We start from the raw sequence: 27,723 nt of genomic DNA, 5'->3' as shown, positions 1-27,723 counted from the left end.
CTGCACAGCTGTACTTTGTGTTTCATGACAATTTGACCTGCACCATTGTGTGTTAGTACATTGACCACTATATATTTCTGTAGCGTGGTGGTTGGCACTGTTGCCCCACAGCAAAAAACATTCTCAATTCCAATCCCACCTTGGTCTTTCTGTGTGAAGTACTTCCAGAGTGCGTGTGGGGGGGGGGGTTTCTCCTGAGATTCCAGCTTCCTCCCACAGTCCAAAGACATGCAGATTGGTAGACATGAGACTCTGTATTGATTGTGGGTGTGAATGGTCGTTTGTCGCTGTATGTCTGCCCTGTGATGGACTGGCGACCTGTCCACAGTGTACCCCACCTCCCGCTTAATGTCAGCTGGAATATGCTTCAGCTCCACCCTCGATCTCCAAAAGGATAAGCTGTATGGATAATGAATAAATGGATGGAATACATTTCTTTCCCCGATTCAGCTTGAGGGGGTTTTCTCAATACTAGCACTTCCGTATCGCAGCGCCCACTGTGTTCCCGTCTAACGCCACAATAACGCTCCTCCGTTGACTCCTCATTCTGAAAAAAATCCACTCAGCTGTACACAAAGACAATGTGAACATTTTGTAATAATTCATGCGACATGTGTTTGGTATGTAATGTGTCAGTCAGACATTCAAGACACAGGGGAAAGTTTTTGAAACCAATTGTTTTTTTTGTTTTTCAAATCTGCAATCGATTCTTTACAGTCACACATCAATCAAATCCAGGCTTGTTCTCAAACACACTTCTGACCTGTTATAATACAACTCTGATAAACGTTTAAAAAGATGGCACCATCACATGGAAGGGGATCATGATCGGGGAGGACAGTGATTTCATAGGCAATTTAACAAAAATACCTCTTTTAATGAAGATAGATTCTTTTTTTTGTAATTTTTCATATACTCTTTAACAATAGAATAAACTTTTTTGTCTCTGAAATCTGAAGGTTTGATGTTTGGAGAGTGCTATGTTGACAGTGTTGCATAGTCGAGGAGACGTGTAAATGTAGGGATAGCGGGGGGGGGGTCTTAATTTAAAATGACACATAGGGAGTAATACGCTCTGTGTTTAATGCAGAGCGCAGGGCAAAATAAAATACTTTCTTTCTGAATACTTCTATGTAGTTGTTTTGGCTCCAAACACTTAAAAAACTGTCAAAAAGCTTGACCTGCCGCCGTGACGCTCGGAGCTTGTGTACTGAGGAGTGCGAATGTAGAATTCCGACTGCGAGCGTTAGTAACGCGTACTCCATCTTTGTGCAAATTCTCAATAGATTCAAATCCACAGCAATCACGTGATAATAATCTCGCAAGAAAGTTTGACGAAACACAGGGGAAAAGCTTGTTTTGTGTATCACTCACACTTCAGCCTTTAAAAAAAAGGTGCCACGCTGCGGCCATACTCTTGGCAGGCAAACTAATACCAGCTTAGCGTTAAAAAAAAAAAGAATACTGTTATTATACTGTAGCTTATGGGTCAATTAAAGCTCCAATCCTCAAACGGGAAGAGCTCTAATTGTGAAAAGCAAAATTGACATGATTGTACTTCTTGAGGGATTGTGTATATAAAAGCGGACTCCTCAGAGGAATCCTTGTCCTGCTGTCGTCGAATGTGTTTACGTTGCTCATTCTGCATCTGCTGGATGAAAGCTGGGAAACATTTCTAGTTGCAACAACAAGAGGGGGACATTCCCAGCTCAGCTTATAAAGTGTCTCGAGATGCTTTGCAAAGCGTCTTTTTAAAACCAGACATTAAAACACATGATAAAATGGGTATTTGATATGACCCACACCCAGTCTCTGCTGCTGGTTCCGACGTCACAAGCTCCAGCCAGGGAGCAGAACTGGCTCTTCCTTCTCGTCTCATCTGTGCATACATTCATTTGTCCCGTCCACTGATCAGTCAGCTGTCCATCCGTTGAGTGAGAACACACGAGCACTTCGCCAAAAGCTCACGTTCTCAACCTTGGTTGTTCTCCTTTTCCTCCTCAGTAGCATCTGCAGAACTCTGCTTTAGCTGCAAGTCTTTGTCCGTCCAATAATAAAAAAAATAAAAAAATTTAAGATCCACGATGGCGGCCGGGGTCACCGGAACTCATAGATGGCTGCACTGTGCTCTGGAACATGGGTGAGGTTTAGAGACTGGTACCTGCAGTGCAACAACACGGTATATGTTAGGAAAAGATAAGGGCCGACTATTTAACATGCTGATGAAAACATCCTCCATGGGGGAGGAATCTAGTGCTAACATTCAGTTATACACCCATTACAGGTAAATGGCTTTAATTGGTAGTGTTTGGAGCAGACTCCCACACTGGATTCAAACTGTGTTCACAAACGTGAGTGATTCACAGAGAAAAGATGCTTGTAGTCTGTAATTTGATCAAAGTTAAGACAAATGCAAACAAGACATCTTGCTTCTTCTTCTTCTTATAAAAGCATAAAACCAGCAAAACATGCTAAACTATTATGCAAAGAGGGAATTGAAAAAAAACTAAAGAAACATCTAATTGAAGTGAAAACACTAAAGATGGAGAACACGCTAGCCGCTGTTTGCTCATAACCAGGCAGGAGGAGCACATCAATCAAAAGCAACACATTGTGGCTTCATTCACATAAAGTTATATAAAGTAGTTCGGAAGCACGCCACATTAGACGTGTTCACACTTTTATATTCTTATATTAAGGAATAAGACACTGCCATGTCAGAATAAGCAATAATCAAATGAAGGCATGTGGAGTGTTCTGACCTTAGTCGCGTTATGTAGACGTGTATACATCTCAATCACTGTGTAACATCCTATTGGAGTTTTCACAGCATTTTGCGACATAAACATGTACGGCAGTTACCCACACATGCCCTGGGTTCAAGTGAACACAAGTAGTAGGAAATAATGTTGATGCGAGTCTTGATCAGACAATGTTTTGTCAGTAACATGTAAACAGGAATTGGAAAGGAACATTCTACTACTAACTAATGTACACATCATAATGGCAATAATGACTTATTCTGAATAAGGTCAATAGTCAGATTATTCCAGTGCACCCCGACAGAAGCTGCTGCAAACCTCGTCCGTCTACAACTGGAATTTGATCCAGAAATGTTTTCCTTCACTAAAATCAACTTGACCTCACAGTGACCAGTGTTGTGCTGTGTTACCATTCAGAGCTCCTGTGGTAGTAGTAGCCCTCGATCGTTGCTGTGGATTTCTGGAAGCAGATGTAGTAGAATCCAGCAAAGGAAGCGCCGCTGATGTCTTTGATTGTATGGTCTGGGACCAGGAACTGCTCCTGAGGGGACGCACAGGGTGAGGAACAGCAGCAGCTGCGGGTCAGGGGTCACTTACTTGAACATGTGGTCGAGCTCTAATTTAGGCAGCACCTTACCTTCCACCTCATGAAAATATAGTCCGAGTTCTTTAGATCCTCATAGTTAAAATCGTCTGAGTTGAATGTCTTTGCATACTGGTAGAAGGCCTGGAACTTGCCCTTCACACAAAATGAATATTGATTATGGCACAATAAAACAGCATGTGTGGAGCTCTGCAGAGATTTTGAATTAAGTTTTGGCCTTACCCAATGCTTACGATCCACATCTTCATCTGCATCCCATTTCCTGGTGAGAAATGGCCGTTTCCTGCTGATGATTTCTCCGGCAAAGAACGTGGTCAGAGTCGGGTATTCCTATGAGCGTAAACACAACCGTACATAAACCATTTTAGTGACATTAATTTATAGTTATGTTTTGCATGGTGGCATCACAGTGAGATGAAAAAACACAGTTCAAAGATTGGGGTTAGGTTAATTGGAAACTTTAAATTGTGTTTTTTTTTCCGTTCTTATCTGTATTCAAGAGAGTGGTCTTCCAGTTTGAGAGCAGGACTTATTGATTAAAAATTCACATTCACATTCTGCACTCGCACTACAAAAAATGAAGTTGTCCCGTCCTCATTGTGGCTGCACTAGCTCGTAAGGGACTCTCAAACAAGTGAAGCCAACACACTCACAAGGGTGAGTAAATTTTATTTGTAAACACACCACCCGGCGTTCTAATGGTTGGAGAGTTTTGACAGACTTGTTGCACAAAGGAATACAATAGCAAAGGAGAAATCTGAGAGCAGATGTTTCACACGTGGAAATCTGTCCAAGCGCAAAGTTTGAGCACGAGCAGAGGAAGTAGGGTCCTATTTAAATGCAAGCGCAGAGTTTAGAGTGAAAGCATAACAAAAATCACAAGTGAAATCAGTAAGCCCTGCTCTCAAACTGAAAGACCACAGTCTTAAATAAAGATGTGGGGGAAAAAAACATAAACTTGAACATAGTTGTGAATCTGAGTGTGGTTATTTGTCTCTGTGTTAGTCCTGTCATACGCTGGTGACCTGTTCATGGTTTCCCCCGGCTGGGATTGGTTCCAGCCCCCCCACCACCACCCTGCGACACTTACAAAATAAGCAGTATTGATAATGGATTGATTGATTGAATGGTGAAAGTAGAAAGATTTGAATCAGGTAAGAAGAGCTGCTGTCCCATTCGAACATACCAATCATCCTAGTTTGACCCCATCCCTGCAGAGACAGTCATCATTGACTGTGCATGTACTATTAAAAGATGCTGTCAAGTTGACCAGCAGACACCCAGGTGGTGAGGCAGCTTCAACGTGCTCGGATCTGCTGTGGAGTCCAACGTGACATCCTCTCGGTACAATGCAAACTACACAATACGGAGCAGGACCGAGTGGAGCTAGATTGTACCAGTCTGCTGGGAAAAAAGGGGGTGGGGGGGTGGGGGCACCACGAGCCAGTGGCCAGAACCAGCTTTTAAATATTCATGCTTGTGGCTTGATAATACAGAGAATGACTCCTCTCACCTCAGTCAGTCCCTTTATCTTCAGGTAGCCACACAGGTAGGAATCCTCCATGGTGACATGCTTAGAAAGGAAACACAACAAACAACAGCGTGTTACTACACATCTGTACCGTGACGTTCAGCCAAGAAGCAGGATTATGTGATGTTGTACTACGATAGAGGAATAATCACTTGCTATTTATATCCTCTCACACATAACAACCATAAACATGCATGTTTGTATGAGTCCTGCTACGTGGTGCAGCAAAGACACATCAAACCTCAACAGGGAGGTGTTTACTTATAACAACAATGAATCAAATACGTATAATATCAGTGAATTAAATGTGCATTAATGGTTAAACGGGGCTGCTGGTTGTAGCTACAGTCCCAGTTAGCTTGGCGGGTTGATCGACGACAGGCCCCATTGATTTCAGAGCTGTCAGTCACCACAGCGCCCGTTTGACAGATCGCCACATCGCCCTGACAGCTCGCCCGCATCATGAAAATGTCCGACCCCCACCCCCCCCCGGCAGCCGCACCTGTAACACGACCTCCACGTCGTACGAGTTCCCTTTGCTCTTCTGGTGGCCCCGGAACCTGGAGCCGCTGTACAGCAGCGAGGTGACGACGCCGGGCTGCCGCGTGTTTATCGGCGGCGGCGGGACAAGCGAGGCCGAGGATGCGAAGGCCGCGGCGGGGGATTCGCCGAGGTATGCGGCGGGGACTGGCATGGCTCCCGCTTCGTTGGCTGGGGGCGCCGACCGCGGGTCACTGGCCGTCCGGGCGATGGGCTCTGTCGGCGGGGAGGAGGAGCGGTGAAGCCCACCAACACTCAGACCCCGACTTATTCCTCCGGAGTTTAGTTCACTAGGCACCAGGCTCCCAAAAAAAAGTGAGGGGACTTCGACGCGCCGACGTAGAAGCAGCATCCGCCCCTCTCATTGGCCAATTGAGTTCACTACGCAAAGATTCTCAACGCTCATTGGTGAGATTTGCGGAAGGCTCCATGGGAGTACGCGAGTGTAGTTTTTTTGCTCGACGTGTGATACCGCGTAGATGCAGCTAAAAACTACACTTCCCGACTATTAACAGTGTTTCACTCCACCTGTCAAGCTATCGCAGAAGGTCAGACGCATGGTTTTGAACGTAGGAGCTGGTGTGTGAAAGCTTAGGAAGAAATATGTGGTAGGGAAATAGCGACTTAGCACCATTAACAAGTACAGAATAAACCAGAGCTAATGCTAACACGGAAAACCACTGTAGTCTAACAATGTTACGTGTGGATAACTAACGAACTGCAGTCACACAGAGGTAGCCTAGCTTGTTTGCTCCCTTCTCCGCTGGTTTCTTCTGAAGAATCCTCACACCTTCACCGAGCTGCCACCATGTTGAGGAGCCTGGTCAGACTCCAGAGCCACGTTAGGAAGCCTCTCGGCAAAGTGTGCCCGGGAAGTCAGCTCCCTCTGTACTCCACTGCAGCATCAGGTAAGAGGAATGCACAGCAGCCCGAGACGCCTGTTTGTTTGTTGGTTCGCAGCTTAACTCTGTTGACTGATGATCTCTCCTCTGATGTAACCAGAGAGGAAGAAATTTTATCAAGATGTCAGCATATCCCAAGGTGAAGGTAAGTGTCAGATCTTATTCTTATTGTTGTTAAAGTTGTGTGTGTGTGTGTCAGTTGTATTTTCAAAGTCATGACAAAGGCTACAATGAAAGAAGGCCCACTAAAGTTGTTCCTTCTCTTTCCTTTGTCACGCAGGTGGTGTATTTGAGATCAACCTGGACAGAAGGAAACTGAAAACTCCTGGAGGGAAGTTGTTCACAGTGCCCAATGAAGCCCTGGCCATCGCCGTGGCAACCGAGTGGGATGCTCAAAGGGACACGCTCAAGTTCTACTCTATGCACCTGGTACGACCTTTGACAAACTCACCACTTAATTCTACACACTGAACCTTTAGTTTGTCATCCCGAGTTCCCGGCCCCAGTTTTATACATGAAGACTGCATCTAGTAATGTCAGAGGAAACTTTAAAATGTATAGGAAATATTATCCAAGGCTTGTTGACCTTCAAGGAAAGAAAACCATCACAACTCCCACAGCAGATGCCACACATGACTATTTTGTAACAGATAAATAGAATAGTACTCATTGGAGTACAAACCTCCACCAAGACCCAGCAGTCCTCTTAAATTCAATCAAGTCACACCAATTTGTACACACTCATACATTTCAATCCCCTGAATATGCCAGAATAAGCAAATTTTAATGTGTTGTAATGTATTTTCAATTACACATATATGGTTTAAAATATATCAAATTTCTCTCTCAAAAATAAATATGAACTTTTAACCCATTTTGAGTTACCATAGTATACCATACGTCAGTTCACATGATAGTAATGGCACATCATTTCGGAAGGTTTTGAGGATTTGGGTGAGACAGAAACATTTTGCTATAAGATCCCGACACCCATTGATAATGCCAGTAATATTTTTTTACTCTGAAGCTCTTGCCATGTTTTTAGTTTTTCACGCAACTAGTAAAGGTAAACTGTTTACTCTTCCTGCAGACTACGCTGTGCAACACAGCTCAGGACAATCCCACCGAGCGAAATAAGGACGCCATGATCAGTGCTGCTCTGAAGTTTCTGGATACTGACACTGTCTGGTATACTACTCAATCACTTATTCAGTTTGATTTTTTTTGTTTTTCTTTATAATGATAATAATAATTATAACCATTATTTATATCAACCATATTTAAGCCATAGGTTTATTGTATCAAATTATATATTTGCTCCTCTTTATATTCATATACAATCAGAGCTAATTTTAACAACACTCTCTTAATAAAAGCTCAATATAACCAAGTAAAAACGTAGTGTAGAGGTTTCAACTTTGCTTGTGAAATACATTTACATATTTGTTATCAGTGAGTTGTGACTTCAAATGTTAATGTTGCATATGTGCTGCTGTGTAGTTACAGAGTAGATGAGCCTAATGCTTTGGTTGAGCTACAGAGGAATGAGTGGGACCCGGTGCTGCACTGGATTGAAAACAGGTAATGGCAACATTCGTTTTTATCATTGTAAAAACACTGACAATAAATCTTCCCAGTAAAGCACTGTTAAATCAAGGTACTCTACCAGCTCGTTCCTAATTGTATATTTTCCCACAACTGTCTTGCAGATACAACGTCACTATCGGCTCCTCGTCCAATATTTTGGGTCCTGACATCCCAGAGCAGACCAAAGACACGTTCCGGCAACACCTGAAATCGTACAACTTTTGGTCTCTGACAGGTGAAATATTTATATAATATATAAAATATAAAAATGGACAGGAGAGTTATATTTGTGATAGTTATTGATAGTTTGTATAGTACTTTAATAGGATGTAAGAGCAGCAGGGCCGAGCTGTGCAGTAATATGTTTTTTCCTGTGCAGGACTTGAGTATGTGATCACACAGCTGAAGTCTGTTGTGCTGTCGCTGGCAATGATTGACAGACATCTGAGTGTGGAGCAGGCGGTGCTGCTCTCCAGACTGGAGGAGGAATACCAGGTGGGTTTGTTCTCCCAGATCTTTTCCAACAACCTTTTAGTTAATATTACTTTATATTACTTCTTCTCACAAATAGAAACTTGCTTTTGTGCTATTTTATTCAGTGTCATTGTGTCCTAGATCTGTCACTGCCAGAAAAATATATTCTTCATATGGTCTTGAGAGAAACAGCACCCTCTTGTGTTTTCATAGTGATTCTCATGAAATCAGGACCTGTAGCATTAGACGTACAATGCAGTGTAGAGGCTGACCTTGCTAGTGGTCATGATTTTGTAATCTTGTATTTCATGTAGCAGCTTCAGGGTTGCAGCTGAGAAAGAATAAGACAGACCCTTCTGCTGACAGTCATTGGTTGTTCCTTCCCCATAGAGGGTACATTTTCACCAAGGATTGTTTTTTTTTACACAAAGTTTACCAAACTCAGTAGAGGAATGAGGCAGGGGCCACGGAAGAAGTTGTTACATTTTGGTGCAGTGGATACAGACATTTTTATCACGTTCCATAACATTTCAAGATAGGGCATTTTTCCCACATTTTGGTCAGTTTCTTGGGAAATAATGTATGGATCTTAAAAGTATTTTGGATAGTTTATGCCATTCTATATTTCTATTTATCCTCCTTTTTCTTTCTCCCACACAGATTCAGAGTTGGGGAAACGTAGAGTGGGCGCATGACTACGACACGTATGAGCTGAGGGCACGGACCGCTGCAGGAGTTCTTTTTGTTCACCTCTCATCTGAAAGTTCAACTGTCAAGAGAAAACTCATGCAGGACTGAGAAGGATGAGCGCAAATACAAAAACTCTAAGGGGCACACAGCAAATCTGCCCTCAATCCGAGATCACCCAGAGTTCAAACGTTTATCCGTGATTCATGATTCTACATCCATGCAGACAGACACCATGCATCCTCTTTGTTCTGTTTAGCAGTGACAGCCGTTCTGTCTGTGATCTGTAACAGAGTCATCTCACTCCAGCACATCATACTGGCTGTCTTTTTTGCCATGTTTATTTGTGGCAGCTGCCAAGAGTGACACCCCTCTCAGAGTTTCCAGGCGGTTCTCAGTCATCCGTGACATTTTGGCCACTGGTAACTACTGCTGTTGTCTGTTTGGTGGTGGAATGTTAATTCCACTGCTGCTTTATTTGCTCTTTGCTACATTTGAATGCTCGAAGGTGCATATGAGGATGTTGGGTCAAACTGTGCTGTGTGTAGATGAAGTAAAATCCTCTTGCAATAGGTTAAACATACTGCATTCAGACTACTATTTGTAAAGACATGAACTCAAGTTTTGCTTTTCACATATGAGGAAAGCAGCTGGAGATTGTCCGGGTCAGATGCATTCACAAAAGGAAGAATAGGTTCAGAAGATTCAGGTGAGAGAAGACGTATGGGTAGAGGACATGACGTATACATTTCACTCCAGGATTCATGTTTTTGTTCACAGCACATCAAACACATTTTCAGTGTGATAACAAGATGAGAGACTAACGCCGTATTGAAAAATCCTGGTCATCGTTATCATCTGCACAGTACTGGAAAAAATTGGACTCCATCCTCATCCTGTAGTAACTTTTCGTGTGCAAATCTCAAAGCTCTGTATCTTTTACAGTTAAAATAAATCCTAGTGTATAAAAGAACGACATTGTCTGACTCATGTTTGGCCGATTCCTTTCCACCACTTCGAAGCAATATATGTTCCTAGAGTTTAATGGGTATTAAAACTTAGAAAAGACTAACCATTTGAACAGATGTCCCATCACAATAAAAAAACTAAAAGTGCATGGTCTATGTCCGCATTATCTGTATATCAGAATAAGCTCTTGAGCCATATAATAACCGCTTCACTTTTATGGACGCAACCTTTGGTGCCTTTTATTTACAATCGCCCTGCTCCCGTGATGGATGCTCCATCTGTCCAATCACGCTAAAGGTCAGGATTTCCCGGCCAATCCGGCTGCTCGGTGGGCGGGGTTTTCCAGTCTTTTCCTCATGTATCGCTCTCCTCACATCAGCCCATGGACTGACTTGTTTGTTGTCGAGCAAGATGGAGTTCCTTCTGGGAAATCCTTACAGTACCCCGGTGGGGCACTGCATCGGTAATGTACCTACACGTTTAAGGGACGACTGTGCGTGCAGCTCGACGTGCGTGTGTCCCAGAGACGCGGCTGTTTTTGGGGCTAAATAGCCGCTTACGGTCATTGCTAGCTTGAGCATGCTAACGTCCCTGAATGAGTTGTATACAGCTGGAGAGCCACCGTTAGCCGCCTAAGCTAACCAGTAGTTACGTCGTTACCTGCTGTCATTGAGCCGTTGTCGCTGTAATGCTCCGTTTTCTGACGCCGTCACTTCTTAGTTTAGCGCTGAAAACATCAGCCAGCACAGTGACCTGCTACATCTTAAAGGTTAGCTAATTACTAAGTTAGCTAACAGCTGCCTAGCCACCGGTCATCGTCATGTAATTGGGCTGCTTTGCTTTTGCTGAAACGTCTTCACAGGTTGTCTTCTCAACCGCTGTCATGTGTGTGTGTGTGTGTGTGCGTGTGTGTGTTGCAGAGAGAGCCACTGATGGCTCCTTGCAGAATGAAGACTGGACCCTCAACATGGAAATATGCGACATCATCAATGAAACAGAGGATGGGTGAGTAACCAGAGAAAACCAGAGGATACCTGATCCCTGCATGTTATTGATTAACTCATGAACAGGTTCTCTTCCTTGTTCCTGCTCTGATCACACACAATGCATTGCTGCTGCATCCTCCACATGTCAGTGTCACTCCAGTCCTCTGCTCTGGCTCTGGCTGTGTGAGGTGGATGAATGCAAGAGCTCCCTGCTTATCTCCCTGCCCCGGTAACCTTGTACTGTGTGTTTCGAGCTGCTGTGTGAAGTCCAGCTCATGTTTGGTTAGCAGCTTGTAAACAGGCTTTGGTGGGTCCAGACTGCTGCAATGTACTGCACCCCAGCAGCAGTCTATAAAAAGATTCCTGACTCTACTTCTTTATTGTCGCAGAGGAATGCGAGGGCTGTCATACGCCCGTTTACTCGGGCGCTGATGTCATCTGTTAGGAGCAGTAAAAGAATAAAAGTGTTAATCATTTGTGTCGGCCAGAAGAGTGGTCACAGTGGCGATCCAGAGATGAGGAAAAGGAAAGAATCATTGACGTGTGCCTCAACGTGGTGATTAGACTGCCATTCAGGAAGTCTTTGGCCATTATCGCCTCAGTCATTTATTTTGTTCTGCTTCATATGTCTCATCGGCCCATTAAAATGCTCTGTGCATAATATGCTATTCTATACTTGTGTGTTTAATGTGTGTCTTTACATTTGGTTGTGTGTGTGTGTGTACAGGCCAAAAGATGCCATTAGAGCAGTGAAGAAGAGGCTGAATGGCAACAGGAACTATAGAGAAGTGATGTTGACTTTAACGGTGAGTGTAAAGTGGCAAGAGGAAGACTCGTACACCTATTTACTAATTCTAAAGTATTAAAAATATTATTCATTTTGTCTAATTCTCCTATTATCACAATCAGGCGTAGTGTGTTACAGTTTGTCATCCCTCTCACACAATGTGATATTGTGTAGTGCAAATCACTCAGGGCAGCTTGATTTTTAACTCACAATTTGCATTGAGGTTTTGCAATCCACTGGATCCTCTCCACTCGGCCTGGGTTGTCAAACTATTTGCATGACTGTAATGGTGTATGGGCAACGGTTTGCCTGACATTAGCATGCTCTTAAATCATTCTGTTTTCTGCATCCACCAGGTGCTGGAGACGTGTGTGAAGAACTGCGGCCATCGTTTTCATGCTCTAATCACCAGCAGGGACTTTGTTGATGGTGTGCTTGTTAAAATCATCTCCCCTAAAAACAACCCACCGACAATCGTTCAAGATAAAGTACTCGCCCTGATTCAGGTAAGATATCAAGCAATATTGAGTCATGCCTGCACAGCCTGTGCATGTCATTGATCTTAGTACATTATTCATCTCACGGATATCTAGTCTATTTTTCTTTTTTAATTGCTGCGGGGGAAACTTGAGTCAGTGAGTGAGAACTGACATGTTTTTGTTATTTTAGCATTACTGTTACTAATGTACCTATGAAGAAGTTCCGTAGGTTGCTTATCATCCTCAGGATGAGCCTCAGGTAAAGTACAATGTCTCCAGGGCTTCAGCCAGGAGCAGCATCCAGTTACCTGCCACAGCTCATGTTACCTTGCGAGGCTCATGTGGACTGCTCATATTTCCACCATGGGAACCATGTGTCTACAGCTGCAGCCTTGATCCAGCAGGGGAGCTAACAGTACCTGTGGGAGAGGGGAGAGAGACTGTAGTTGTTGTTTGTCTCATCATTAGACAAGTTTATGTCACAAGGGTCATCTGGGACAATTGTGTGGGAACATTTTTCGAGCAACACACATGCGCACACACAGTTGATGCATCCTTTAGCAAGATGCGTATCGTCCAGTTAGACGACTGTGGTTGTGTTGTGCAGCTCCCTCACTGTCTCATCTCTCCTGCGTTAATGTGTTTATAAAAGTGAGCAAAGGTTCACAGTTAAAATATTCAAAAACAAAGCCTCAAGCCACAGTTAGAGTATTACTTTTGCACGGTTTTTATTTTGCTTTCAATCAAAAGAAGGAAGCTTCTGTAGAGATTTTTATTTAGATCAAATGGGCTGTGCAGTTTAAAGTAGCCTCAAAGTCCATTTGAACTAAGTTTTTTAGAAGTGTGGCTTGTGCTTGAGCTATTATTGTGTTCCAGTGTAGCGTTAGCCTCTCCACTGCTGAAAGAGCTGCCAAGTGCTTTGTGGTTGGCTGACTGACGGCATTCAAGGCAGACGAACAAAAATGATCAGAGAATAGGCCTGATTTACTATTCTGACATCCCTTTGCTTTGTTAGCTATAAAGGTCCTCCCTGTATCCCTGTTTTTTTTTTCCATCTCTTTTCTTTTAACTCTTTTCTTTGCCTTCTTCAGGCATGGGCGGATGCATTCAGGAGCAGTCCAGACCTCACAGGGGTGGTTCAAGTCTACGAGGAGCTAAAAAGGAAAGGCATCGAGTTCCCCATGTCAGACCTGGAGACTCTGTCGCCTATACACACACCTCTGCGGGTAGGAGGCATTTCATTAAGCAGCTTACCTCCGCTCATATGCGAAGTCTAAGTATCGTAAGATAATCCTTCTAATTAACCTCTCACACTCTGTTATTTATATTAACTCTCTCTCTGTTGTTTCTAGTCTGCAACTGCTCCAGAGGGGGACTCCACCTTACAGAAGTACAGCGACCCCCCTCAGCCCACACCGCAAGCTGTCCCGCCAGCCTACACTGAGCCTCAGGTCCCCAACATTCTCCCCTCTGGATCCATCAATCCTACATCTGAACAGGTGCAGAGTTATTAGAAGCTATTGCTATTTGAACCATTCATCCTCTACTTTTTGGCTACTTATTTCAACTACTCTGATTTCCCACACTTCTTCCTCCCCAATGCAATTATACATTTTAGTGAGTTAAAATCAGCCTAATTTAGTTTTCCACCCACTGGTCAGACAGACAGATGGATAAATGTGTCTGTGTGTCCTCCAGATTTGCCAGCTGCGCAGCGAGTTGGACATCGTTCGTGGAAACACTAAGGTGATGTCAGAGATGTTGACCGAGATGGTCCCAGGACAGGAGGATGCTTCAGACTATGAGTTACTACAGGCAAGGAACCACTTATGTGTGTCTGTCTGTGTCTATATCCTGAAGTGTATAAATAAGCAAATATAAAAGCTGGATATTTTTTGTTTGAACAGACTAGTACAAACTGTAAGAAAACCATAACCTGAGACCATCATGCGTCTGTGTGTTTGTACGTTCTTAGGAGCTGAACAGGACTTGCAGATCCATGCAGCAGAGAATAATGGAGCTCATCTCCTGTGTTTCCAACGAATCTGTGACTGAGGAGCTGCTGCACGTCAACGACGACCTCAACAACATTTTCTTACGTTACGAAAGGTTCGGAAAAGCTGATGAGCACACGTACAAGGGCAGGGGCAGGAGGCCAAAATTACACACACCCAAACTGTTCTTTTTCCTGACAGCACTGCATGTTTGCTCTTATTTGGTCAGATAAACTGAAGAATTTCTCATTCTTCTCTTTCATGTCATCTTGTCTTTGCCTCAGGTATGAGAGGTTTAGGTCTGGGAGGTCTTCTGCTCAGAGTGTCAACAACGGGGTGAGTGGGGAAACGCCTAATGTTTGTTTTACTCTTCAAATTCCTGGATTACCTGTCTGTATGTTCTGTATGTTATTTTCTTTTCTTTCTTGCCCACACCTTTCACTGTTAGTAGTGTGTCCATGCATGTTACATTATTGCTAAGGCTTTACAATGTCTGTGGTTAACCATCAGCAATTTACACAATGTACCTAATTAAATGGAAACCCAAGCAAAGGCATACATGCATTTACTTTTATTATTATATTTCGAATGTGCCACGTTCCAAAATGTTTTCCGTTGCGACATTAATGTTACTTTTTGTAAGACATTCAAATCAGGCTTGTTGTATTCGAGTCCTGTCCAGCAGGGGGAAACATTCACTGTGTCAATGCACTTCAGCGTCCAGTCTAGTCACAGCTTTGGAGATGGCTGGGTGCTATTCTCCAAAAATAAAGAAGGCTTTACATGTGAAAGCACTGTTTGAAGCTGAGAGTTATTCATAACCTTTAAACAGTTGCCCCCTCTCTGTTTTCTGACGCTTTATGAGCGTCCATTTCTGTCTTCCGAGGTTTCAAACTGATCTGTCAACAAACCATACAAAATCTAAATCTAGATTGAGAACAACTTTTATCAGCAGCTAGGTTTTACTTCTTGCTTCCATGAGTCACATGCTTGCAGCTGCTAACAGCAGCATCTTTCTTTGCTTCACCTTCCCTCAATTTCATGTGGTTTTACCTGATTACCGCTTTAATACTTGATAACACTGATTCAAATCTTTTCAGCTAGGCCCTGTTTAGACTTGGTATTAACATCCGTCCTGAGAGATCACAAGTGGTCTGCGCCAAGTCCGTCTGTTCACACCTGGTTTTAAATTGCGTCCTGAATGTGCCTCCTGTGACAACTTGTGATTGGATCTCATACGTGCGTGTGTGTGTGTGTGTTTGTCGCTGCAAGCCAGAGATGAACAGAAAGAGCGAGTGGGGTCAAGAGGGATTGAATGATTCAATGCAGCTCTACTATTTGCTAAGATTTGACACATTTAAGCAAAGTATCAGTCATTATGTGGCGATCTGTGTTGATATCGGGTTTGTGGCCACAGACAAATCAACGTATGGACACTGAGAAGCGTAAAAAAAGACTTCATTCATTGTGAAATTGTATTGGGTCAGATTGGGATGTCAGCTGAGTCGGCGCGTCAATCATATGTGGTCCAGGATGCATTTGCAGTCACACAGCGAAAATTATGTGGCCACATGCGTCCCAGACCACCTCCTGTGGTGTGAGTGATCGGATCTCAGGACACATAGATGGTGCATTTGGGTGCGTTCAGACCTGAACTTAGAGCTGACCACTTGTGATCAGATCTATCAGGATGGATGTTGATGCCAGGTCTCAACAGGGTCTACCAGAAATAAAATGAAAAGCATGAAGCAAGACTGTGCTCTTGGAGGCTCTTGGGTTTCCCATTAATCTGGCACAGTATATCGCCCATAGTTATGCCATTACATTGTGTCCCTGCACATGTCAATGGTATTCACTGTCTCTTCCTTTCTGTTCTTTTCTGTTCTTCTGTGTCTGTGGCTAGCTGAGACAGGCAAGTATGAAAATATTGTCCCTAAATGACCAGTGTCACCCAACAGCTACCGTTGAAACATAGTTAAATAATATGGGCCCAGCGTAGTATCTTTCACCCCATATGGCATGTTTTGATTCTGCAGCCCCTATAGCCAATGATATGATGAACCTGGAGGTAGACTGACAGTGTCACTGTCATGTTGTGTTTGCATTATCTCAAATGATCTGGGTTTGAGATTTGCAGACTGATCTTGGTAGAGCAGAACCTCCAGAACCCAAAGATTTAGTCCCCCCCCCCCCTCCCTCCCTCCCTGCTGGATTTCTACCTTCTTAAGGGGATATTAGTTTTTTAAAAAGATGACCAGTGCTTTCGGTGCATCTCTAATAACTGACAACAAATCAGAAATAAAAGGAGAATTTCTTCTAAGCAAATACCAAACATGTGGTATTTGTATGTAAAACAGTATCTTGGAGCCCCTTAAGAAACAGTTTTTCAGAAAGTAATTTAATTTCCTGTTGCCTTCAATCACAGACATTTTCATGCTCTCCTGTAGCTAACCAACACGTGTGTACTTCTTATGCACTATGCCATCATTTATTTCATATAGACCACAATGTACTGTATAATCCCGCCTTTCGTTAACACTAAATCCTTCTCTCTGCTTCTACATGACACAAGAGCCGTAAGTGTGTCTCATCACTCCTCCTTCACCAGGTCCTCAGTGAGGCCACAGAGGATAACCTGATTGACCTCGGCCCAGGCTCCCCGGCGGTGGTCAGCAACATGCCCAGCACAGCCCCCACCAGCCTGCCTGCCACCATCACTGCCCCTGCAGTAAGGCCGTCCTCGCCAGCCACCTTGGCCTCCCGCCTGGCTGGTCTTGGTATGCACATCCTACCTCAGCCATTAGACAAATGTTCAGTTTGAGACTCCAGAAACGATGCTCTCCTTCTCATTCAGCATATTGTGATGATCTCGAGTGGGTGGCTTTATAGCTTTTAATAACAGTAGTAGGTAAATGGTGGTTGTTTGGTTGAATCACACCAAGATGAGCGGCTTTATGAAATTAGCCCGATGGCAAGTTAGTAATATAATAATGAAGGTCTGTCCCCTTATGCTATAATTGAATGGAGACTGTCAGACAAGATGGTTTAGAAGGTTGGTTAATTTCACTTACATAACTGGATTAAAGGAACAGTTCCACCTTTTTGGAAGCACAGACATGTTTTTATTTCTTGTCGATAGTCAGACAAGTTGTTTGACTGCCTTAACTATAGAGCTAGCTCACCTTGTACCTCTTTAACACCAAAATTAGCAGGTATATGTCGATTTTTAAACACACCTAATCTCCTCTAAGAAAAAGTCAATTGACTCCTTTTCCTCTGTTTTTTTCCCCCGGTCATGTTTGATGTCACCTCGCTGTCTTGACAGTGTAGCATCTTGCACAATATGAATATGTGAAAAAAGTACACAAACATTCACGTCTATTTACACGCCAACCCCCCAGAGCTCAATGAACATTATAACGTCATGCCAGGACAGCACAAGTGCAGCAGAGCATCTAAACTGCCAAAATATAGCATAGGACGAGGAAATTAGCGCATTCACCCAGGTGTTGTGTTTCCATCACTGCCAATCAGAGCCAGAGCTGATTAAATACGCATTTCTTCGTATGCGGAGTCATTTGACCTGGCGGTGAATGCAGATTGTGTCCATTCCTATTGCAGTTCAAAGCTAGATGTTAGTGGGAGTTAGTGGTTTTTTGACCAGTGCAAAAGAGGCTTTAGAAAATGACTGGAGCAGAGAGAAGCGTTACCAAAGTTCAGAACTCCAGACAGGTCCCTGCTCTTAAGCCTCCACAAATCCACAACTTGTCATTATGCTTTGTGTATAGATTAAACACACAAGATACAGCCTGGTAATTAGGTCTTGTTGGTAGGCGTGTGTTTTGATCTTTGGACAGAGCCTCGCTAACTGTCTCCCTGACTCTTGTTTTGATACAGTTACAAAGCCTCTGTGGAATTTATATTAAAAGTTATGTACAATTTGTACTTTGTGTTTCACGCTGCAGGGGTTACATGACAATCCAGTGTGTTTTCTCCCCTCCAGACATGGGTGCAGACAGTGTGAGCAGTACCCTGAGCTCTCTGACCAGCTGTAAGCCTCCTCCTGCTCAGGACGACTTTGATGTGTTCGCTCAAACCAGGACTGGAGCTATGTCGGAACCACGCAAGATGTAAGCATCAGAGATTTAAAATGTACAGTTTGTGCTGCTTTAGATGCAAAGTGTAAATTAAGTATCGGCCTCTGAAACCCCACTGTTATTTTGAAAGCTTAGAATAATAATAATTTTGTATTGCAAATCAACCTTCAGATTTTTACCTTTATTAATCATTTGATTTACAGTAAAAAACAGTGTCCATCAGTTTCAACTACTTTCTCACACTGGAGAAGAAGCTGGAATCATAAACTCTTTGCTTAGAAAATGGCTTCAACAATTAATAGATTATCAGAAAATCTGTTTCAGATCAGTTTTCTTTTGATCAATGACTCAATTGATTGTTTAAAGTGGCAAAGCAAGTTCCAAACACTACTACAAAGTCCTCTGTCTGTCTCGTCTCAGTACCACAGCAGAAGACAGCCACGCCCCCCCTAGCAGCCTTCCTCCCACTCTGGACGTCCTACAGCCGACTGCAGGAGGGGTGAGTCTATAAGTCCAGTCTGGTCTTAAACAGTCACTCTGTATTTTCATAACCACTCAGCCAACATCTGAAGTGTGTTTGTGAATGTGTGGTGTATGACGGCCTGACGAGCTATACCATCACGTTGCAGATGTCTTCTCACGTGCTTTAACTGCTGCCTCTAGAAGCAGGATGCTGCTAAACATCCCAAGTTGTAGAACCATATATATGTATATATGTATATAGCTGTATATAGAGACGGATGACATGACAGCCTCTTCAAAGTAAAATCATCTGGTGGATGGCTGCAGTATAGGTATTAAAACCCCATCGCCCCCATGGTTGTGGATGCTAGAGTGTGGCGGGCACGGCAATTTGCTGTCCGGACCCGACCGAGCCAGAGAGAAAATTAGCCGAAACAAACGGGCACGATTACAGGCACGTGGAGTGAAAAAAATCCTGTATATAACCCAGTCAAAGTGACCAAACTCGAACCCAATCATCATTTCAAAACTGGTCTGAGTCCTGATGGTCTTGGTTCGGGTATCCAAGCACTAGTGCATGGGGACATGGACCAAACAAACAAGTCAAATAGGTTTTTTCTCAAACATGGATTCTCTTGTTTTAGGTAGTTGTTATCACAGTGTTTTTTGTTTTGTTTGTTGTTTGATGCCATAAAAACACGGTGAAGCGTCGGGATAAACAGCTGAGACTGACTCCCGATTGGTCGAAAGCGTTTCAAAATGTGTCGTCCATCTTTATACGTAGTTTCAGCAGCATTACTAGCAGGACTGCCACATTTTGTCTTGTCAGTTGTTTGTGAGCTCGTCATGAAGCTGTTTTCACGCATAGTGAAACTGAGCAATCAAGTATGGAAGGAAACACATCGGACTGTGTGTGTGTGCTCCAATACCCAACAGGACACTTGTTTTTAGTGGGTTGTTTTCTTTTATCCAACCTGCTCCTATGTGTGCGTGATGTGCCACACCCTTCACAAATATTGATTACCCGTTTCTTTGTTGTTTTGTTTCCTCAGACAATACTTTACTTCCTTAAGTTGTATTTGAGTTAACACTTCATTTAAGTCATTTGTTCTGTTGTGTTTGGGGTGGTTTTTTTGTTTTTTCTGTTCTCACTTGTGGCGGCCTCGCTGCTGCTGTGTAGGGTGTCGGCGGCCAGTCCTCTGTCATGGATGACATAGAGGAGTGGCTGTGTACAGACGTGGTGAGCCCATCCTGATTTTTTTTTTTATTTCTGCCTGCAGTTTTCTCTCTTTCCTTTTTTACGTTGTTGCATCCACTTATCCTTTTTCTAAAGTTGCTTTAATTACATTCATTTAACATCCTTATCACCTTTAAGTCACTAACAGTTTGTTGTGGGGGCAAACTAACCTTGTCATGTATAAATGTTGTGAAATGAGCATAAGGTCTTGGAACAGAAAAGTGTCTGCAGGTGCATCTAAAAGAATATTGTGTAAAATGTCAATAGTTTTCCTCAGGTATTTAAGTAACTGATAATCTAATATCCTAGACTCATTACATGTAAAGTAAAATGTTTCAAGCATTTTTTTTATTTTGATAAATACAGCCTACAACTCAAACAAAACACATCTCAAAATATTCCGAATATTTAATTTAGAGTTTGAGGAAATTACTATTAACACAGAATAAATACTGCATATCTCTTATTCTAGTTCAGTAAAGAACGTCATTGCTAAAAGAGCTGGCTGTTTGCAGAGTGCTGTATCAAAGCATATTCAGGGACAGTTGACTGGAAGGGAAATATGTGGTAGGAACAGCTGCACGAGGAACAGGGATGACTGCAGCCTTTAGAAGATTGTCATTGTCAAGAATTTGGGGGAGCTTCACGTGGAGTGGACTGAGGCTGGAGTCAGTGCATCAAGAGCCACCACGCACAGACAGTCTTCAGGTGATTGACTACAACTGTTGCATAACTATGATTAAACCAATCCTGAACCAGAGACAACGTCAGAAGCATCTTACTTGGAATGAGGAGAGCAGTAATCTGTGCTAGAGGAGCTCCGACCTCCGACAAGTGCTGAGTGCCTAACATAACATACTTTTCAGAAGTTGGACATTTCTGTATATGTCCTGTTTTTGATTAATCTTGGGAAATATTTAAAGCCATAATCACCTAAATTAAAACAAGAAAAGTTGAAAATTTTCACTTCATGTGTAATGAATCTTGAGCATATGAAAGTTTTCGCTTTTTGAATTTGATTACGATTTGTTTTTTTAACTTTTCCGCGATTTTATTTAGTTAAAGATGTACCTGTCTAATCAGGTTGTCTTACTATCCGTCTGCTTTCATCTCTGACAATCAAGAATAAAGTTCCTTCTACTGTTAGAGGTGTTTAGTTTATTAGCTTTATCCTAAATTGTACCAAATTAGAGATTTATTACAGATTTGTAATGTGACGCAGTTAAAGACAGGATGTGTGATTAACTGCCCCTGGTTCACAATAAATGATCACATGACTTCATGCTCATTTTACTGTGTTGCATTACTAATTGGTGAAATGCAACTTTTTTGTTTGGGAGATAACTGGTTTATTTGTTTGGGTATTCATTTTTTGTTATTTAATTGGGCATCAATACAAAGTGGTACAGCAGGTAAGTGGCTCCTTGTATTGTAATAAAAACTGGTGAGTGTCATGATTAAAACTATATCCTGAGCTGTGTGTGTGTGTGTGTGTGTGTGTGTGTGTGTGTTTGTTGAATTTAGTGGTTTTGAGTCACATGCACAGGATGAGAGTTCCTCTTGGTTTTTGGTGCTTTGCTGTGAAATAAGTTTGACAGAGTGTAACTATGTCCCCCCCCCCCCAACAGATAGGAGATGAAGGTGAGGAAGGCGAGGAAGGTGTGACAAGTGAAGGTCAGTCAACACATATCTCCTTTTCTCAGTTTCCTGGGGGGGGGGGGGGGGTTCCACTCACTAACTTACTTCCTCTTGTTTTATTCCTTTTGTTCATATTCTATCCTCAAGAGTTCGACAAGTTCCTCGAGGAAAGAGCCAAAGCTGCAGAGGTGACGCCCAGCCTACCGTCGCCCCCCAGTGGTGACCCGGGCGCCGGGCAGGGAACCCCTAGCCGCAAGAAGGCAGACCGGCCAGAGGACGCTTTGTTTGCCATGTAGACCTTCAACCTCTGACCCTCGATTGCCCCCCCTCCCCCGACCAGCTGAGCAGCATCACCCGAGGACAGACTGACCTGACGTTAAAACACATCCACCTGATACACACTTCAGTTACACTACACAGATCTGTGCTGTCCTTGTAAAAAAAAAAAACGAAAAAAGGAATTATTCTTGCTCTCAGTTAATTTTGGATCTCACCCAAATGATGTCAGAGGCAATGAGGCCGCCTGCTTATTCCTCCATCTTTATGCGTGAAGAATCTCCCTCCGCCTGCTGTGGACTGCAGAGCTTCATGTCGCGGCTAATCCTGATGATGACATGTAGAGTTTTCTAAAAAAAAAAAAAAAAAAAGAGTCATGGCCATAAGTAGGAGACCCATTTCCTTACCAAGCCTTCAAAGCATGAATTAAGACCAACCAACCTTGATCATTTCAGTTTTTACGGATTAAAAGACCCCCCCCCCCCAACAGAAGCATTACGGTTGTTTTTGCAGAATTGCTCTTTAAAGGCAGAAGCACCGAGCCTCCATATACAGATATTGTTTTGGTGTTTGTATCAGTACCTTTGCAAGTCCGTCTAAGTTGGATTGTAAATCTGTAAATGACAAATGTCAAGTTTATTAGTTGTGTGTATATTTAAGCTACAATATGTATGAAAGAGACGTGGATTTAATGTAGATTTTTGAAAAGGGTTTATGTTCGCAGCTGCTCTGACAATAGGGATGTGCCTCACTGGGCACAAAAAAAGGGAATAGTATAATTTAAAAACTCTAAATCAGAAAGATGAAGAAGGGACTTTAGTTTTGTGATCAGTATCATTGCGCAAACAAACTGACAAATGTGTTGTTTTCCTTTTAAAGCTTGTTGTAGATTTCACCTTTTACAAATGTAACCGCAAAGGTTTGACGACGCGTCGGCGGGAAAACAGATTTATTGAGATTATTTTGCTGAGATTTTACGAGTGTGAAGCTGCTGTTGTTTCCGTCTGCTGGACAGTTCTTCTTGATGTAAACATCCGTATGCTGAAGATGGATACAAAGATATTTTTGTGTCGTTGAATGTTTTAAAACGGGTTCCCAGTCTGCGTTGCTGGTGCCTGAGGAGATGATGCTGTATGTAAGGGACCAAACTTGTGGATGTGGAAGGAAATTTCTGGATAACAAGCGTGTCCGCGCACTTTTACCCAGAATCCACAGCTTTATATGTGTAAGGGATGTCATGAGAAGTCAGTGTCACACTACAAAAGCTGTTTGCACATATATTTTTCTTTGTGAATTTCTCCTTTGTTTCATCTCGCCAGCATCTCAAAAGGCCTGACCTTTCAACGTGACATTTGTTTTCAGAAATGAGCTCACCGCAGACGCAGCGCCCACAAATGAGACATTTTACTCCTTTGACAATAGTAAATGCATCATGTTACACAATCGTAACAAGCTGAAAACAAGCATGCACTCTGACGGCTGTGTTACCTTTCAACCTGCGCTGTGAATCAGCAAAACGCTTAACCAGATGCAAGTAATGAGAAATACATCAGCGGAGGTGTAGAAATATTATGTCCAGCACTGCTTATTTTTCAGATCAGTATTTTAAATCGATTCATTGTCGAAAAGGAAAACTGGGAATGATCTGAAATGATCTTTTAGTTGGTTTTATGGAGTCCTGGTTTCCGTTTTATACATTGCTGCTGGCTAATGTATCTTTGTCATGTTCATTGGTTTTGTGGGTGGGTTGATTGTGTCAACGCAGTAAACGTAAACGCCGCGAGAGCATCACACCGGTTCTTCTCATTTTATCTCATGAAGGATACATGTTTTTTAAATCGACGAGTAGCACACGACAAAGCAGACGTGTTCCCGCCTACTCTGGACACTTTCGACGAAGCATCAACGTTGCACATTTTCAAAGGGAAGCTTCCCTTCTCGTATTTTAGTGTTAAACATGTGGGTGTCAGCAGAAACGTTTTTATCTCAAATACATGTCGTCACTGTCCTGTTCGAAAAAGCGCCCTGCGGTTATTTCAGTTTGAGCTCAGTCTGTGATTTGTAACTGAATCTCAGCGTAGCGGTAGCTGAGAGTCATCTCAGCCCTGAATTACAGAGGAACAGTGTGTTTCTTTGTTTGTCACTGGATAATATAACAAGATGCTTGAAAAGGGGCGGCTGTGCTGTGTGACTGCAACTTTCCTCCGTTGCCTCATCTGTCATTTCTCTTTGTGTTGTTGGACTTATGCATGAACTCTAATAAAACATTAGCAGTGTGTGATCCGCAGTCTCGTGTTTTGTCTTCATTTCTCTCGTCTTATTTTCAAGAGACTGCTGTTCTCTCCCCCACGATGCCCGGCCACCGCTCCAGTCATACCACCCTTCTTACTGGGTCCCCCTTCAGATGGTAATAGCTGAGGCTGTCCTATAGTAAACCCTTTTCATTTACTGTAGCCCCCCTGCTACCACCTCTCTCTTGAGGCCTGTGGGCCCCACACCAGTGGCTTCCCCATTGGTCGTCAGGAATCGCCTCATCCCACAACATGGCCCCTCACATTCTGCCTCAGTCACTGGAGCGTTTTCCCGGTCAAAAAGAAAGAGGGGTGTGTCTGTCGGACAGTAGACTGGAACCCACCAGTACACAGGATCCCTGTTTTGATGCAGCATGAGTCCGTAGCTCGATTATTTCTTGAAAGTCGTATTGCACAAAAGAGCTGGTGGATTTCTCTATAAGAGGTAAATGAAATGCTTTTATGTTTTCAGTTTGATCACCGAGGAGAATTGAGATACAAACTAACAAGTTGTGGCTGTATAGAAACGTGGTCTTTGTTAATATGATGTATGCTGCATTGATAGAAGAAAATATTCCAATATGGTGCTAAATCAGAAAAAACTATATATTTTTTTGCCTGTGGCAGAAGCACCATCTGCTGCTTGTTGGCACGAGACTGGGTAATGTTAGTGTTCGTGTCACAATGTGCAACAACAACTACTATATGTTTAAACAATGATGCTGATGATACAGTTACACATAAGATCAAAAGGATTTCTATGACTGTTTTCCTCTTCAAATACAAATGAGACTTAAATTCTGATGAGCGTCACATTAACTGTCGCATTATAACGTCTGTTACAGAGGAGCTGTTGGATCAGGGTCGGATTAATAATCACCAGAGGGGAGAAAATTGGAGGATCCACATTTTCTCAGGCTTTATCCACCACCCTGGTGTGTGTCTTTGTCAGTGTGTGTGTGTGTGTGTGTGTGTGTGTGTGTGTGTGTGTGTGTGTGTGTGTGTGTGTGTGTGTGTGTGTGTGTCCCCCTGTCCAGAAGCAGTCAGTTAGCGCACCCTGCTGGTTGGATTACAGAGCCTGACGACACGTGTCAGAGGTCAGCGTGTGTGGAAAAAGCATCATTCAGCAACTTGAACCACAGAAATACTGTAGGAAACACAACAACCCTCCTGGACGAAGTGTATCCAGCGTGCGTGGACATGCTGCTCTGGGCTGTGGTGCATTGTAGTTGCATTGCATTTCAAGCTGAGTCAGTGCAATGGATCTGCTCTGCAACACAGACCTTGGCCTCAACACCAACTCCACCATCGACAGCATCGACAAGTGTGATTCATTCTTCTATAACTTACTGTGTTTGTGTGTGTTCGGTTGTTGAGATGTTGTGTGATGTTGACCTCTGAAGCTGAATCTCCAACAACATCTGGATTTGAAAACAGACCTGTACCATGATGGATGATGTTCAGCTTCATTACTGAAGTGATTCAATATTAAAACAAAATCTCACTTGTGTATTTTAATCTGCTTGGACTTGTTTTTCTGTGACATATTAAACAGAACATCTTTTTTTTATTATAAGGTTTATTCTGTTTCATAGAGCTCCACTGTTATTAAATATCTATTACACTTTGTGACATAATTCCTTTATTAGTCTGAACACAGTCACTGTAGTTCATTCTCTGTGGAGACCACATACGGCTGTGGCTCAGGAGGTAGAGCGGGTCGTCCTCTAACCAGAGGGTGGGCGGTTTGATCCATATAGATGCACTGAGTGAATCTGTGTGTGAATGGATGAATTTGAGTCAAGACTAGAAAAAGCACAATATACATTTTGGCCATTGTCCTGACACTGAGATTGTAATGCATCAAATGTCTATTAAAATTAAATGTGTAATAATCCACAACTGAGAGTATTACACACCATTTACATCTTTGTATCTAAAAAACGACAGTACCCGGCTGTTTATGGGAATTACTTTTACATTTTTTAGACAAATACAGACCTGTTTTTAATATTTCAGTTGTCAGTATATAGGTATATGATGCTGGGACTCACCAGAAAGGTGTCGATCGAACCCTATAGTAATTATTAAGTAATAGATTACAATGCATTGTATACTATTCCTGTCATGTGTAATCGTATATATTTGTGCCTTTGCAAAAGTTCTCTGTAGGTTTCCGGTGCAGGGGGCATTAAACAATATGAGTAAAGGGTCAAATCACGGCTCAACCTCTTTTCTAAAACTTTACTGAAGGTGGCATGTTTACGAAATGAGATGTGACAAATTTAAACATCTCTCTGGCAGATCTCTGAGTTTTATTTTACCTTTTGAATGTCAAACCCCCTTTTCCCCTTTTATTAAACTGCCCATTTCCCCCTTTGTTCTCTCTCTTCTCGTCACCTCCACTGCCTCTGTGTTCCTGGGAGGGACGTCCCTCCAACAGTCAACATCTTCCAACTTGCATTGATTGACATGCTGTGTTGATTTTCTCATTACTGACACACACACACACACACACACACACATATATATATGCACTGGAAGCCATTTAAAAAAAACAAAAGCATATTCCAGCGTTAAAGTGCGCTCAGGCTTCACCTGCAGCTCGCGCCACAGAAATGGCAAAGGGCAGAGATGCATGTACGTCAGAGGCCCGGGGCTATTTCACCGATCTTCATTAGCCGGTCGCTCGTAGTGATAACGTTGAGATTATTCACCTCCTCCGACCTCGGGCCCGAGCAAACAGTCGAATTACACAGATACATTCTCATTAGAACCCAAAAAAACAACACGCTAATATTTATCTCCATCCCATAATCCTCACCACAGCCTCAGCCGCCCGCCAAAAACAAGCAGCGAAAATTAAATCACCTGTTTGTGTTTATGATTTATTTTATATTAACGTTGCAGATCAACGCTTTCCCAATTTCCTCCACCTGCACTTCCGCTGTTTCTCGCCCTGAGCTGCTCATTTTACCCGGCGAGCGTAATGAAGTCTCAAACAACAAAACACGACTCCACACTCCGATAAATGGGAAATGATATTGTGTGTGTAATTATAAACAAGTGGGAGAAGATGGTAGGGGGGATTAGCTGGAATGAAACTAACCGGATGAGGATATGGTAATTTAATGGAGGACGTTCATTGGTAAACTGCGCTAGTAGCTACACTTTCACACATTCTCTGACAGCATAATATGTGCATTGACTTTTTGGGGGGGGGGGGCCTCACTTGCTGCCTTGCTTTCTCTTTAGCTGCCTCAAAAGACCCCGCAGCCTCAGAGCACTTTATGCTAAGTTAATTTACCCAAATATATCCACGGCATCATGGCGGCGGCGGCGGCGGCCCGGCTATTCAACATCAACAACTTTGTTAATGGAAACTTACTGATCCATAAACGCTTGTGCTGCCACAGACGT

General features: G+C 42.9%; 3 protein-coding genes across 6 annotated transcripts; 2 read left to right on the top strand and 1 right to left on the bottom strand.

The window, feature by feature from the left end:
- Positions 1-658: 658 nt before the first annotated feature.
- On the bottom strand, positions 659-5,863 carry LOC117752509 (glucose-induced degradation protein 4 homolog). Its single transcript, XM_034569861.1, has 6 exons — positions 5,400-5,863; positions 4,880-4,939; positions 3,589-3,696; positions 3,400-3,501; positions 3,173-3,303; positions 659-2,161 (listed from the first exon to the last, which is right to left on the bottom strand). The coding sequence occupies exons 1-6, from the start codon at positions 5,787-5,789 to the stop codon at positions 2,098-2,100; spliced, it is 855 nt and encodes a 284-aa protein (XP_034425752.1). The 5' UTR covers positions 5,790-5,863; the 3' UTR covers positions 659-2,097.
- Positions 5,864-5,963: 100 nt separating this feature from the next.
- Positions 5,964-10,060, top strand: atpaf2 (ATP synthase mitochondrial F1 complex assembly factor 2). Its single transcript, XM_034569862.1, has 8 exons — positions 5,964-6,345; positions 6,440-6,484; positions 6,620-6,768; positions 7,430-7,527; positions 7,840-7,920; positions 8,049-8,161; positions 8,306-8,421; positions 9,061-10,060. Exons 1-8 carry the CDS (start codon positions 6,246-6,248, stop codon positions 9,196-9,198), a joined length of 840 nt encoding a protein of 279 aa, XP_034425753.1. The 5' UTR covers positions 5,964-6,245; the 3' UTR covers positions 9,199-10,060.
- Positions 10,061-10,397: 337 nt separating this feature from the next.
- On the top strand, positions 10,398-24,299 carry tom1l2 (target of myb1 like 2 membrane trafficking protein). Of its 4 annotated transcripts, XM_034569856.1 has the most exons (16): positions 10,398-10,519; positions 10,977-11,061; positions 11,770-11,848; positions 12,186-12,335; positions 13,400-13,534; positions 13,661-13,807; positions 14,007-14,123; positions 14,284-14,417; positions 14,587-14,638; positions 16,206-16,214; positions 16,911-17,079; positions 18,306-18,432; positions 18,820-18,898; positions 20,042-20,101; positions 21,727-21,772; positions 21,884-24,299. In XM_034569856.1, exons 1-16 carry the CDS (start codon positions 10,468-10,470, stop codon positions 22,030-22,032), a joined length of 1,590 nt encoding a protein of 529 aa, XP_034425747.1. In that variant the 5' UTR covers positions 10,398-10,467; the 3' UTR covers positions 22,033-24,299. The 4 variants fall into 4 exon arrangements, with proteins under 4 accessions (XP_034425747.1, XP_034425748.1, XP_034425749.1 ...); XM_034569857.1 differs by lacking the exon at positions 16,206-16,214; XM_034569858.1 differs by lacking the exon at positions 20,042-20,101.
- Positions 24,300-27,723: the final 3,424 nt, after the last annotated feature.

Source organism: Hippoglossus hippoglossus, chromosome 19, assembly GCF_009819705.1.
Source record: "Hippoglossus hippoglossus isolate fHipHip1 chromosome 19, fHipHip1.pri, whole genome shotgun sequence".
Taxonomy (NCBI): Eukaryota; Metazoa; Chordata; class Actinopteri; order Pleuronectiformes; family Pleuronectidae; genus Hippoglossus; species Hippoglossus hippoglossus.
The sequence above is the reverse complement of the archived record's forward strand: the minus strand, read 5'-3'. Positions and strand labels throughout refer to the sequence as shown.

Coding starts and splice junctions, on each gene's coding strand:
- LOC117752509 (XM_034569861.1), bottom strand. CDS start 5,789: ATGCTGCTTCTACGTCGGCGCGTCGAAGTCCCCTCACTTTTTTTTGGG. Junction 3,697..4,879: donor AGATAAAGGGACTGACTGAG/GTGAGAGGAGTC, acceptor TTACGCTCATAG/GAATACCCGACTCTGACCAC. Junction 3,502..3,588: donor ATGTGGATCGTAAGCATTGG/GTAAGGCCAAAA, acceptor TTTTGTGTGAAG/GGCAAGTTCCAGGCCTTCTA.
- atpaf2 (XM_034569862.1), top strand. CDS start 6,246: ATGTTGAGGAGCCTGGTCAGACTCCAGAGCCACGTTAGGAAGCCTCTC. Junction 7,528..7,839: donor CTGGATACTGACACTGTCTG/GTATACTACTCA, acceptor GCTGCTGTGTAG/TTACAGAGTAGATGAGCCTA. Junction 7,921..8,048: donor CTGCACTGGATTGAAAACAG/GTAATGGCAACA, acceptor ACTGTCTTGCAG/ATACAACGTCACTATCGGCT.
- tom1l2 (XM_034569856.1), top strand. CDS start 10,468: ATGGAGTTCCTTCTGGGAAATCCTTACAGTACCCCGGTGGGGCACTGC. Junction 10,520..10,976: donor CCCGGTGGGGCACTGCATCG/GTAATGTACCTA, acceptor TGTGTGTTGCAG/AGAGAGCCACTGATGGCTCC. Junction 11,062..11,769: donor ATCAATGAAACAGAGGATGG/GTGAGTAACCAG, acceptor GTGTGTGTACAG/GCCAAAAGATGCCATTAGAG.